Source organism: Camelina sativa, chromosome 20 (genome assembly GCF_000633955.1).
Source record: "Camelina sativa cultivar DH55 chromosome 20, Cs, whole genome shotgun sequence".
NCBI classification, from domain to species: domain Eukaryota; kingdom Viridiplantae; phylum Streptophyta; class Magnoliopsida; order Brassicales; family Brassicaceae; genus Camelina; species Camelina sativa.
The window spans coordinates 10,334,609-10,347,500 of NC_025704.1; the positions used below are offsets into that span (position 1 = coordinate 10,334,609).

At 36.9% G+C, this 12,892-nt stretch overlaps 3 protein-coding genes across 5 annotated transcripts; 1 reads left to right on the plus strand and 2 right to left on the minus strand.

Annotated features, from left to right (window-relative positions):
- LOC104770336 (transcription repressor OFP8-like) lies at window positions 1,322-2,235 on the minus strand. Its single transcript, XM_010494739.1, has one exon. It carries the CDS (start codon window positions 2,094-2,096, stop codon window positions 1,398-1,400), a length of 699 nt encoding a protein of 232 aa, XP_010493041.1. The 5' UTR covers window positions 2,097-2,235; the 3' UTR covers window positions 1,322-1,397.
- On the minus strand, window positions 4,375-9,173 carry LOC104770338 (subtilisin-like protease SBT6.1). Of its 3 annotated transcripts, XM_010494742.2 has the most exons (10): window positions 8,206-9,173; window positions 7,914-8,042; window positions 7,644-7,796; window positions 7,260-7,376; window positions 6,998-7,182; window positions 6,619-6,882; window positions 5,446-6,514; window positions 4,856-5,359; window positions 4,715-4,775; window positions 4,375-4,581 (listed from the first exon to the last, which is right to left on the minus strand). In XM_010494742.2, the coding sequence occupies exons 1-10, from the start codon at window positions 8,752-8,754 to the stop codon at window positions 4,496-4,498; spliced, it is 3,117 nt and encodes a 1,038-aa protein (XP_010493044.1). In that variant the 5' UTR covers window positions 8,755-9,173; the 3' UTR covers window positions 4,375-4,495. The 3 variants fall into 3 exon arrangements, with proteins under 3 accessions (XP_010493044.1, XP_019097328.1, XP_019097329.1); XM_019241783.1 differs by lacking the exon at window positions 8,206-9,173 and having other exon boundaries at window positions 7,260-7,386; window positions 7,914-8,006; XM_019241784.1 differs by lacking the exon at window positions 8,206-9,173 and having other exon boundaries at window positions 7,260-7,386; window positions 7,644-7,806; window positions 7,914-8,006.
- On the plus strand, window positions 9,321-11,783 carry LOC104770337 (probable glycosyltransferase At3g07620). The gene is made up of 4 exons (XM_010494740.2): window positions 9,321-10,007; window positions 10,085-10,215; window positions 10,521-10,869; window positions 10,944-11,783. Exons 1-4 carry the CDS (start codon window positions 9,321-9,323, stop codon window positions 11,610-11,612), a joined length of 1,836 nt encoding a protein of 611 aa, XP_010493042.1. The 3' UTR covers window positions 11,613-11,783.

A 12,892-nucleotide genomic window follows, 5' to 3' on the forward strand; every position in this document is an offset into this window, starting at 1 on the left:
CAAAATATACTTCAAAAATGTATATATATATATATATATATTAAAATAGGGTAATTAATGAAAATATTTTTAGACAATTAAAAAATAAGCAAACAATTTGAAAAAGTTAAGCAAAATATAAATAATATAGAAGCAAAATATAAGTAAAATAAAAGAAAAACCTACGAAAATACAGAAAATAAAAATTCAAATTTTAAAAAATGAGAAGCCCACCAAAACGAGAACAGATCAAATTACGTACCTCATGAGTCATGTCCATTGGTGACTAATCCGCGGCGTTAGAACTGATAGTCTGGTTCTGATGAGAACTTAGCCGTCGTACTGGAATGGATGGATCCCTCATGAGTCTTGTGACTTGTGCCAGACTTGCCATCCATATGTTACCGTATATGGCATGTCCGTTGGTGTTTCCTGTATAATTATTTTACAAAACAAGGCGAAAAATAACAAAAACATGATTAATTTTTCCACGTCAAATATAACACATTCATAATTGGTATGTTAAACAAGAAGGGCGGGAAATTAACCTGAAGTAAATGGTTTTTGAGAAGCGGATGGCGGAAGGCTATTTGATCTTCTCGCCTGATGCAGTCGATGACATCCCCGTCGGGACTCTGAAACGTAAAAATTTGTGTTAAAATACGTAGTATAAAAACATAGTCGGGATACGTAGTAAAAAAACATGCATACGTATACTACAAACAGAAAAGGAACAACAAAAAAAAGATCAGTCTCGTTTATGTATACATAATACATGGATTGTCAAGGTCGGGACTCGGGACTGACACTCCTCCTAGTCTTCTTTAATCTTATAACCTATAATATTAATAGCAATGAAAATCTTGTGGCAACGTTACCTAGCCTATATGATTAAAGCCTTTAATTTAAAGCTAATTAATATGACATTTTTTGTCAAGCTTATAACGTTAAGATAAATACTATTTTGCACATAAGTTTTGGCGAAATTTCTATTTTTGATTGAAAGTTTCACATATAGATGACTTTCGTATCATTGTCATTTATACTTTATTAATTCTTTAGTTTTGATATTCACAATACTGTATCTCTTATAAGAAGTTGAAAAAGTTTAACTCAAATCTATTTACAAATTTTGAATTGTATTTTTATGGTTTAAGTGTACTCAAGTTTGGTCGCTGTCGGTTTAACACAGTAACCGATTATTGTTCTGAGTGTTGGTCCAATTTCATTCGAAGTTAACTCAATGTGGTTCACGACAACAAAAATACAGAGAAAGGCTAAGACAAATATAACCAGAAAAAGAAGAAGCAAATCTAGTGGAAAATAGGAACCAAACACTAAAAAGCAAGAATTAAGGTTGAACATAATAGTACTTTTTAGCAAAGGATGTTAAAAAGTAGATAAGAGAAATTAGCTAGCTAGGGAGAGAACAAGGTGGCATAAATTTCTAAGAAGACTTGGACAATAACTTTGTGGTGTTGACGAGAGTTTAACGACAAAAAACACTGAAGAAGCTTTTGTAGCTCAGCCGCTGCAAAGATCTGTCTCTCAACAATCATCTCCACCATCGACGTCCTGAAATCTTCGTATGGATCCTTTGACTTCTTCACCACCGCAAAACTCTCTGCCTTGGAAGAAGTGTCCGAGGAGAAGCTTTTAGAAGAAAAGAGAGTTTCTGATGAATCATCATCATCATCACTTTCTTCTTTGTCTCCTTCTTCTTCTTCCTCCTTCTCGCTGCAAGACCAGTACCAAGACCCGGTTGACTTAAAACGTGAGGCGAAGAGAGGATCAGAACCAAACTGCAATGATCTTTGCTTCCGGTTTGTCTTGACCTTCTTCCTTAAATCTCGAAACGAACGGCTCTCTTCGTAGAAAGGGTTTGGTGGGAATATCGATGATGACGCATAATGAGGGCTAGAGAAAGCATGATGATGATGACTCTTTGGTCTTGGAGTTTTGGACGTTTTAGCTTCGGTAACGAAGAACCTCTCGGAAGACGTGGCTTGACTTGTAACAGCACTAGTCTCAACGACGTCGTAGAGATCTCGTGGTCGGCAAGAGTTTAGAGATGACCGGACCATTCTTGAAACCCGGAGCTTCATTCTTTTCTCCATGTGGTTTAGCTAGAGAGAGAGAGAGAGAGATGGTATGGGACTATGGACTATTGAAGAAGAAGAAGTAAATGACGTATTAAAAGTAGTGTCTCTCCCCATACTACAAAGACTTTTAAGGGAAGGGAGAGAGATAAATTCTCTGTTCTGTTTCTTGTACTGGCCTTTTCATATTTCGTAATATTTATGATAATTTAATGATTACAACTTTTTACGTTTACTCTTTCTGCAATGTCTTTTGTCATTTCACTGTCGTCGTTATCTTAAACTATTCGAATTGCTGACACAAAAATTAACCATTGGAATTTCCTTGTTGCTTTTTTCTTTCTGTATTTTTATTTTAGGTATAGACACTTCACACACTTGACCTTTGTCTTCCTCGTTTTTTTCTTCACCAATTTTAAAATTATTTATTTTGAATATTTGACAATTATGTGTTTTGTAATGTTTGTCATCTAGTATAAGTAAAAAAGTCAGTTCTTTATAAGTTTATTTTTTTTATAACAGTCAGTTCTCTTTAGCTCTTTTCGAATTCCTCATCATNGATAAATTCTCTGTTCTGTTTCTTGTACTGGCCTTTTCATATTTCGTAATATTTATGATAATTTAATGATTACAACTTTTTACGTTTACTCTTTCTGCAATGTCTTTTGTCATTTCACTGTCGTCGTTATCTTAAACTATTCGAATTGCTGACACAAAAATTAACCATTGGAATTTCCTTGTTGCTTTTTTCTTTCTGTATTTTTATTTTAGGTATAGACACTTCACACACTTGACCTTTGTCTTCCTCGTTTTTTTCTTCACCAATTTTAAAATTATTTATTTTGAATATTTGACAATTATGTGTTTTGTAATGTTTGTCATCTAGTATAAGTAAAAAAGTCAGTTCTTTATAAGTTTATTTTTTTTATAACAGTCAGTTCTCTTTAGCTCTTTTCGAATTCCTCATCATCAGGAAATTTAAAAATGTATAGAGGAGAGAGTTGGGTTGTAAAACCTCTTCTGTTTGGAAGACGTCACTTTATCATTGTAACGTAAAGGATTTTGCATTTGTACCCATAACTACTACTACTACTAAAGTCAATCTTTCGTTAACGTTACAAAATTCGTAATACAGTGTATTTTAACAATATAATTTCCTAATTGAAACTTAATTCTCCCCGGAATTCGTGCATTAGTTCTGGAGAATTTTTTCAAAAAGGCAACTTAATTCGAATTAAATGATATGAAAATGACAATTACACAAAAAGGCAGTACTTGCAGTGCACGACGACGATCACTAAAAGTCAAATTTTATGTGCATAAAATAAAACGAATAACATTGACTTTTTTAATAGTACATAAAAAGGAGAAAACATTTATCAATAAACAATAATTTCCAAAAATTGCCAATAATATGTATTTTACATTTTCAGTACTTTTATGCACTTTGCTTTTTAAGTATGCTCGCTCATTAATCAAATTGTACATTACGTCTTAACTTATTGTATATTTTCGGTTCAAAAATGCCTATGTATTAATCTAATCATTTTTAAGTGATTTTCAATAATCTTAATCAATGTTAAGTGATTTTAATTTTATTCCCTGCATCCACAGTGGAGCCCTCTCATGCATATATAATCCCACTATGAAGAAGATGGGGATCGAACCCCAATGATGACAGGTAAACCTGGCCAAAGTGGAGGGAGGACCACTACCCTCCCTATGTAGCCTCTTCAAATTAGCATGATTTTAATCTTTAGCTGCTAGACCAAACTTTCTATTTTGTAATTTTAAGCACAAACGATATATATTTTATTTTCTTATAGAGGAGGAATTATAGGTCAGATGTTTGGTAGTGATTAGTGAATGTGTGCGTATTGGCTAATCTAATTTCCCTTTTTACGTAAAATAGTAAGGTTATATAGCCTTATGGGTGCGGTGGCTGGTTGGGGACCATATCAGCCTCTTCCTGTATTTGAATTTCAAATTTAATTACACTAATTTTGGGTTATCTATGTATGATGTATTTCACATAAAAATGTTTTTTTTTTAAAATATTTATTTCCTAATAAGAAGAATCACAAGCTCAAAATAAAACTATTTATTACTTGTTATAGGATATGATCACATGATGGCTAATAGACGTTAAGGATAAAAACAGAAAAATCAAATTCATAAACTCCTGGATAATTCTGATAAGTAGTTTTTAGAAATTGTAATTCTTTGAATTATATAATGTTGTATTATAACTCCTTCCTAATATTTTGCTTTTCGAAGTGAAGTTTCTAGAAATTGATTTCCTAAAACAAAATTGCCAGCTTTGGAATTGATTCAATTGAAGGTGAGACTACATTCTGTGGTGGTCAGTTTAAATCAACACAAGAAAAAATAGACTGGACCAAGACAACGGCTACATGCTAGGCTAATCGATTCGACCCAGATGTTCTTCTTCGTCTACGCCTCTTCTGCCGGAATCTCCATAAACTTAGTAGCACTAGAATTCCTACAACACACAACCGGAATAATCAGAAATGTTTAATAGCCTATTTCTGAAACAAGAATCGATAGTTTGATCATGCGATAAAAGATTAATATGACTAAAGAATAAAGATGTCCATAAAGGTTTGGTATATTACCACTAGCTGCAACACCAGCAGGTACGATCCACCGAGTAGCAACTAGAAATGGTATGTCAATCTGCAAATAGAGAGCAAAATAATATAAACCTTTTGGTTCTTACAAAATCTATTAGTTAACCAGAAGGTAAAATGAGTTACCTCGTCTTTATTGAATAGGCCTCCAAGATACTTGCTCCTGTGAGAGCTAAGCTCACCACCTTCCTTGGCTGGTCTCCAACGCGTTGGTCTTGTATTCTCCACTGTAGAATTCAAGCCTCGGCCCAAATCAATGCCACGATATCCTGGCAATCTCCGGTTCCTTCCTCCGACATGTAAATTATATCCTTTAGTCCCCCATACTTCATATCTGGAGTCACTCTCACAAATTAGCTCCTTTCCGATCACAGAAGAGTATGTTGAAAAATTTACATCAGTTCTTCGGGATGGCAGTTGTTTATCGTCTACAGTTACGGGAGAATATCTCTTCACAAATTTTGAGAAAAGTACAGGGTCTTTGATATTTGAACTGCTAAAATCTAGCATTTTCTTCAGGAGCCAGTAGCAGTTGGTGACCATATGGCTACTGTCCAGGCAATTTGAGTCTCCATAAACACCAACTCGACCTTTACCAATCTCCAAAAGCCCAAGAACAGCAGGGTCTTCCTGTAAACAGAGCCGCATTATCACAAAAAAAAAACCTCCGCAATTCAATCACAAAAAAATACAAGACACAATTGGTATCTCATTACCTTCAATGAACCAGTTTGCAGTAGATTCTGTGTAGCACCACTCTCAGAGCTGTCCAGTAAAGGAAAAGTGTGCAAAAACCCACCAGCAGGAAACCTGACTATATTTGTTCCAGAAGCATATCGACTCTGCTCACCATCAATACTGAAATCCCCATTGAGAATTTTGTCTCCAAACGCAATCCCAAACGATGCGAGAAGGTTGTTAAGTGCAGGGATATTTGCACCTCCAGTGACTGGAGTCCACCAGCTGCGCGTGTTATCATCAAAGAATCTCATCTTCACCATAGTATCAACATTATACCACTCAGCAAACACAACCAGACCCAGTCCTGTATTTATAACGTCATCTCTGAGCTTTTCAATTTCTTCTGGAAAGTAATCATCTTCGAGGTCAACCATCAAAAGAGTTCCATATTGCTGAGCATCGAAACATGTAAGGGGTGAACCAAGAGTCTCTATATAGTACCCAGCATCACGTAACATGTTGTACATGATGTGAAAGTTTGTATGCAGGTGATCACCATGCCAATCAAGAATGTCATTGCGGACATCCAAAGAGTCCCTTGGAATATAACCTGGAGGATATTTTATGCTGTGAAATTGATCCCACAAAATACGTTTGGCTCGTGATGGAGTGGGAATCACTTTCAGTTTCAACTGAAGAGAACATGTACTTCTTCTAGGCCCACTTTCTCCACGGGATGCTGGGCTATAGATTTTCAAAGTTACATTTCCCTCTATTTCACCTGCGAACTGTGCACCTTCTTCCTTGATCTGCATGTGTAAAGCTAGATAACCAGTCCAGGGCCATATGATATCTGGGTACTTAAAGTGAATGCTCAACAGATTTCCTTCCTCGTTTGCAGGATGCCATGTTGGTGGACTTTCAATATAGCCAATGACACCCATACCATTTAGAATTGTGGTGTTGAAAATGACAGGCATGGCACCCGCATATAGTGGCTGACGACAAAAGGGCCAGGAATATGGGCAATCATTATAATCAAGAATGCTCGGGAAAATGCTTGCCCGGGGATGGTAGCTCTTTAGAATTTCATATGATTCTAACCTGACAAAGAGTTGAAAAGTTAGAGACTAAAAAATTAAGGAAATAAGATCAAAATAAAAATAAAGAGTCCAATGGTGATTATCAGTATGGAGAAGTTAACTTACAGATCAACTCTTCCTGCACCCTGCTCATACATATTAGGACCTAAAAGCTTAGCAGCACCTTCGACCAACGCCTGCTTCATGCTTGCTGGATTGAGCAGATCCTTCCTTCTAGCTTCAGGAATAACACTTACAAGCAGACAAACAATACCAGCAACAACAGGACTAGCCACACTTGTTCCAGACAAGCTTTTACAACCAGTGCTGATCTTTGACCCCATAATGTCACGGCCATATGCAACCACATCTGGTTTGACACGGCCATATCTGTACACAAAATTTTCAAGTTAGGAGCTGCATAAAAACAAGTATTTTGTATTTCTATTTCTTCGATTGTAAAGTTTGTAAAAGGGAATGTAGAAGCAGGAAAGAAATACAGTACCCATGAGGAATTTCCCAGGTGCTCATGCCACGGGATGAAAATGAAGCTATGTGATCATCATAGTCAATACCACCAACACCTATGACATCACTCTGGTCAGCTGGATTATTTAAAGTTCCGTAAAGTGGCCCATCATTTCCTATTGCAGACACCATAATGATATTGCTGGCAGTTATTTCCCACACCTGTTCGAAAGAAATACTCCACCACTTGACCCAACAGGATAATGCAAACTTCAACCAAGAGATAACGAAACAATTACCTTCTCTACAAAAGGCAGATCCAAGTAATCCGGTCCCCCAATGCTCAAATTTAATACATCCATATTTGTTGCTATAGCATAATTGAAAGCATCAAGAAACCATGAGGTGTATGATACCTGCAACAAGCTGAGCGCAAACTTATCAAAACCTATTTGATTAAGTTAACTTGCATATCTGGGAAAAACATGTGTATGGCAACTATACTTTCTCGAATACAAAAATAAAGATCAAACGTGTAACCAACAGTATCTTAGCAATTGTAATTGGGGAAACACAAAAAAATTATCAATTGATCATGTATGAGTTAGTTTAGTTGAAGGAACGTTAAGCCTCTTGCTAGTTGCTACATAAGAAAATACATCTGTTGCGTGATCATGCATTACCTGGGAATCTGTGAACACTCGGAAAGCATAGATTTCCGTGTCTGAGGCAAAACCAAGACATTCTGCATTTTGACCAGCAATAACACCAGCAACAAAGGTCCCATGCCCCAGGTTGTCATTCAAAGTGTTCTCATTTGTCCAATTTGTACGCTCCTGAAAGTTACTGCGTCAATACCAGCTTCAGAGCTTAACAAGACAAGTAGAAGATCAAAGAAAACTAGCAGCTTTAAACACTACTCGTATCTAAAATCTTTGAGAAATCTTTGGTACCTTGATATTACGGAAATGAGGGTGGTCAGATCTTATTCCAGTGTCAAATATGGCCATCTTGACTTTAGCACCAGTGTACCCTTTCTTCCAGAGAACATCAGCTCCAAACAAGGACGTAACTTGAGTCTTCTGCAAAATACAATAATTGTAACTTGTAAAAGACCTCACTTACAGTTTACGATATGAACAAAATTTAACACATAGATCCTAATAACAAAATCAGGCATTCCAGTAGATTCCTATTTACAAATAGAAATTATATCTGAAGATGTAAACTTAAACAATCTCACACCTGACTGAGAAGATGTCTACTCCAGTTCAACGTGGTGTTACTTGTATCCGCCGTTGCAGAGGAATCAGTTCCGTCTTCGAAAGACATCGGAGTAAAGATCTTCCCCGGACGTTTCTTCCCGTCGAGAAAAGACTCTCCAAGCAAAAATCTCTGATACTTAAACTCAACGTTCACGTCTTTAACCATCTCAAGCCTCTCAATCTCTCCAACCACGTCCTCTTTCCCGCTTTCCCGGATCCATAGAACACCAAAATCAGTCGGATACTTCGCCGCCGAGTTAATCCTCTCGATCCAACCCCAACCACCGGATCGGACCTTCGATTCGAGGTAAATTCGATCGTTTCTCGCCGGTTTGTACTGCTGAAATCGGATTATGTAGTTCGTCTCCGTCGCAGTCTCAGACTCCGAGCGAGTTACGTTCTGCGGATTGAGATTTTGGTGCTGGGGATGGTAAGTGCTGGGACGGAGCCAGAAGATATAAACGGAGAGGACTATGACGAGGAGATAGGATCTGTAAGCATATAGAGAAGCTTGTGCAAACACCTTCATGGCGATTTGGTTGAATTTAGGGTTTGATTAGCAAGATTCATTCGCACACGCACATGCCCGTAGCTGGTGAATTCGCTTCACTCCTTTTGTAATTTTTGATTTTCTCTGACCCTCTGTGATGAACAAACACTGCAGTGATGGTGGAGCGACTTTTGAACCGGTTGGTTGGTTAGCTTTAAGCAAACCGGTTATAAAAATTCGGTTTATTGAGTTCGGTTTAATATTTTCAACAATTCGGTTTATTAATGTAATCCAGATCTGGTTCGGTTTGGTTTTTTAAGAATCAATTATTAGTATATGTTGGCCAAAAAAATGTCAATGGTCGTCAAAGAGACCAAATAAGACACTGCACTTGAATCGGAGTCGTCTAAAGATTCTACCATTGGTGCTTCTTAAAAGAGCTTCAATTTACTCTTGAGTTTTTGATTTGCAATTGAAGATCAAGATCATCAGAAATCTTCTGTTTTTTTTTCCATTTTCCTTTTCTTGTTTTCTTGAATGTGTCGGCAAAATAAGTTTGTGAACTTTACTGTTTTATGGGATTTTGATTCTGTGTAATTCATCTCATGGAGGTTAGATCTGAGCTCCGGAAACATTCACGAAGTGGAACTCGGAAATGGACTATTCTGGTTGGGATTGTGGCGCTTACTCATGTTTTGTTGTTACTTTCATATGGTGACGCTTTGAGATATCTGTTGCCTGATGGCAGAAGGCTGAAACTTCCTAATGAGAGCAATAAGATGATGAATCCGTCACGAAACACACTTGCAGTTAGCGTTTCTGAGGATTCTGCAGGCTCGGGGATTCATGTCATGGAGAAAAATGGGAATGTTTCAGGTTTTGGTCTAAGGAATGAGACAGAGGATGATGAAGGGTTTGATGAAACTGTTGATTTTGAGAGCTTTGAAGATGCAAAGGATAGTGTCAATGTCATTAAACAAGTAGTTGTTGAAAGTAGTGTAAAGCAAAGAACGGAAGTTTCAACTAGTAAGTATGGACAACAGGGGCAAAAGGTGTCGGTTCAAAGTCAGAAGAAGGTGGAGAGCTCTATGTTAAGTGCAAGTTCATCTATAGCTGGTCCTGCTTCCTCGGTGGGGAAGCTACCTGTTTCTGGAAATAGTTCCCTGGTAGTTTCTAAGCAAGTTAGTAAGAAGAAGAAGAAGAAGAAGTATGACATTCCACCAAAAACTGTGACAACAATAGAGGAGATGAATCGGATTTTAGCAAGGCATCGTAGAACTTCACGAGCATTGGTAAGTTTGCAGCTGTCCCTTTTAGTTTGTTTTTTACCTGTGAGAATTTAATTGAGAAGATTGTGCTTCCAATGTAGCGACCGCGTTGGTCTTCTAGGAGAGATGAAGAGATATTAGCTGCAAGGAAAGAGATAGAGAATGCTCCTGTTGCAAAACTTGAACGGGAACTCTACCCTCCAATATTCCGTAATGTTTCCATGTTTAAGAGGTAAAATTGCAGAACATAGACCTACTTACTTCTAAACTAGGTTGCTGGCTAAGAAAAAGAGTAATGCTATATGCACAAGTTTTTAAAAATACTCAGTAGTGTCTTTACTCCTATGTAGATGAACGTTTAGTACTACTACTGTAACATCTTTATCATATGGTCCTAAGTTGATAGAAATTTCCTTTTGGAAGTTAGTATGGAAGCATGAGTTCATATAATATGTTTAGTTCACAAATTTGGTCTGTTTGGTAGTGTCTTTTTATAAAAGGTAATCTTGACATACCCGATTCAGTTATACACCTCAGGAGTTACGAACTTATGGAACGGATGCTCAAAGTTTATGTATATAAGGAAGGAAGCCGCCCCATTTTCCATACTCCAATACTCAAGGGATTGTATGCATCAGAAGGATGGTTCATGAAGTTGATGGAAGAAAACAAGCAGTACACTGTAAAGGACCCCAGAAGGGCTCACTTGTACTATATGCCATTTAGTGCACGGATGCTAGAATTCAAGCTTTATGTGCGTAACTCTCACAACCGCACAAACCTACGCCAGTTTCTTAAGGAATACACGGAGCACATCAGTGCCAAGTACCCTTTCTTCAATAGAACCGATGGGGCTGATCATTTTCTTGTCGCTTGTCATGATTGGGTAGGCATCTCCTAAACTTTTCAGATTGTTCTCATCAATGGGAATAACCTTTTTAATTTGTGTTCACTAAACAGGCACCATATGAGACAAGGCACCACATGGAGCATTGCATTAAAGCTCTATGCAATGCAGATGTAACTGCAGGCTTCAAAATCGGAAGAGACATCTCACTCCCTGAAACATATGTCCGAGCTGCCAAAAATCCTCTCCGTGATTTAGGTGGGAAACCGCCTTCTCAGAGGCGAACCCTGGCTTTCTACGCTGGAAGCATGCACGGTTACCTACGTGCAATTCTGCTGCAGCACTGGAAAGACAAAGACCCGGAAATGAAAATCTTCGGTCGGATGCCGTTTGGTGTAGCGAGCAAGATGAATTACATCGAGCATATGAAAAGCAGCAAGTACTGCATCTGTCCAAAAGGGTTTGAGGTCAACAGCCCCAGGGTGGTTGAATCTATTTTCTATGAGTGTGTCCCTGTGATTATATCAGACAACTTTGTGCCGCCTTTCTTCGAGGTTCTTGATTGGAGCGCGTTCTCTGTCATTGTTGCGGAGAAAGACATCCCGAGGCTGAAATATATTTTGTCGTCTATACCAGAAGAGAGATACGTAAAGATGCAAATGGCTGTGAGAAAGGCGCAACGGCACTTTCTGTGGCATGCTAAACCGCAGAGATACGATCTGTTTCATATGGTTTTGCATTCTATTTGGTATAATAGAGTGTTCCAAGCAAAGCGTAGATAATAGACTGGACTGCTTACCGGCGAAGAGTTACTTCCAGTGTACTATGTACTTGTCTGTTGTATGAGTAGGAAACTAGGAATCGCAACAAAGTTGGCTCTACCTTTGTATATATTGGCTGTGGCATGAGTCCCTTTGCCAAAATTTTCTGGTAAATTAAAAAAGTAAACAAAATTTAAAATTTAAAATTATATATTATAAAATTATTTGAATGTAATAGAAAAATTTGAATACATAAACATTAAACATAAACTGTTACTAAAAACACAACCATCAAAATGAAAACTTATAACAAAAAATAATATGTAGAATAGACACAACTTTGCAAAAAATATTGTTTTAAATATCATAAATATATAAGATATTTAATGAAGAATTATGGTAAAGAGGTACAATTAAAAAAATCATTATGACAAAGTGATTCTAACTGAGAATATTGAACTAATGGTTGTAACGAGTAAATATAATAGAAAATTATAATTAAAAATATATTTAATAATGAGTGAGACTGTATCAACGAAAAATTAAAATTAAAATACACAACTTTAAAAAACAAAATAAAAGAAATTTCAAATATTAAAATAGTTTTTAGCCAGAGTTAACCAAATGTAAATTGTATATTAAGTTTTATTAAATTTCTATAATGCTATAATCATTTCTAAAATTTTAGTTAGAATATAGAATAACATTGAATAGTAATTATTAATATCCAAATTATTTAGATTCAACATAACACGGAAAATTTGTTTCAACGAATGTTACGACTCGAATTAGATTATTGGGCCTTTCCTGGGCCTCGTCTAAGGTCTATGTTTAAGTCCAATTTCTTTACAAGTCTTAGTATTTAAGTGGCTTTAGTTTATTTGTAAAGGATTATCGAAAAGATCAATCAAACAATCCAACTCTTGTTCTCTCTTGTTCTTCTCCTTTCTCATTCTATTTCTTCTGTTTTCTCACCTCCTTCTTCTGTTTCTCATCTCAATTCTGTTACTTCCTTGATAGAACCAAGTCTGGTTCTATCAATTGGTGTTTTCATTGAGAGTTGAACTCAAGTTTTATTCTCATCTATTTGATGATGGTTTTAAGCGGCGAACAAGTAGAAATCCTCTAAGGGGTGCTAGTTCATCTTGAGCGGATGCAATCGATAATTGAAGGATGGCAAGAGGATTCAAGGCGAGCGGAAGAGCTGAGGACCCGAACGGAAGAGCCCAAACAGATGGAGGTCTTAGAAAAACCATTGGGGAATTTTGTCGAGCATGTGGAGGGCGTTCAACTCCGACAAG

Excerpts from the sequence above, each read along its gene's own strand:
- LOC104770338 (XM_010494742.2), bottom strand. The coding sequence starts at position 8,754 with ATGAAGGTGTTTGCACAAGCTTCTCTATATGCTTACAGATCCTATCTC. Across the intron at positions 7,377-7,643 it reads GAGTGTTCACAGATTCCCAG|GTATCATACACCTCATGGTT; the intron begins GTAATGCATGAT and ends AGCTTGTTGCAG. Across the intron at positions 6,883-6,997 it reads ACCTGGGAAATTCCTCATGG|ATATGGCCGTGTCAAACCAG; the intron begins GTACTGTATTTC and ends TTTTGTGTACAG.
- LOC104770337 (XM_010494740.2), top strand. The coding sequence starts at position 9,321 with ATGGAGGTTAGATCTGAGCTCCGGAAACATTCACGAAGTGGAACTCGG. Across the intron at positions 10,008-10,084 it reads GTAGAACTTCACGAGCATTG|CGACCGCGTTGGTCTTCTAG; the intron begins GTAAGTTTGCAG and ends CTTCCAATGTAG. Across the intron at positions 10,216-10,520 it reads AATGTTTCCATGTTTAAGAG|GAGTTACGAACTTATGGAAC; the intron begins GTAAAATTGCAG and ends TATACACCTCAG.
- LOC104770336 (XM_010494739.1), bottom strand. The coding sequence starts at position 2,096 with ATGGAGAAAAGAATGAAGCTCCGGGTTTCAAGAATGGTCCGGTCATCT.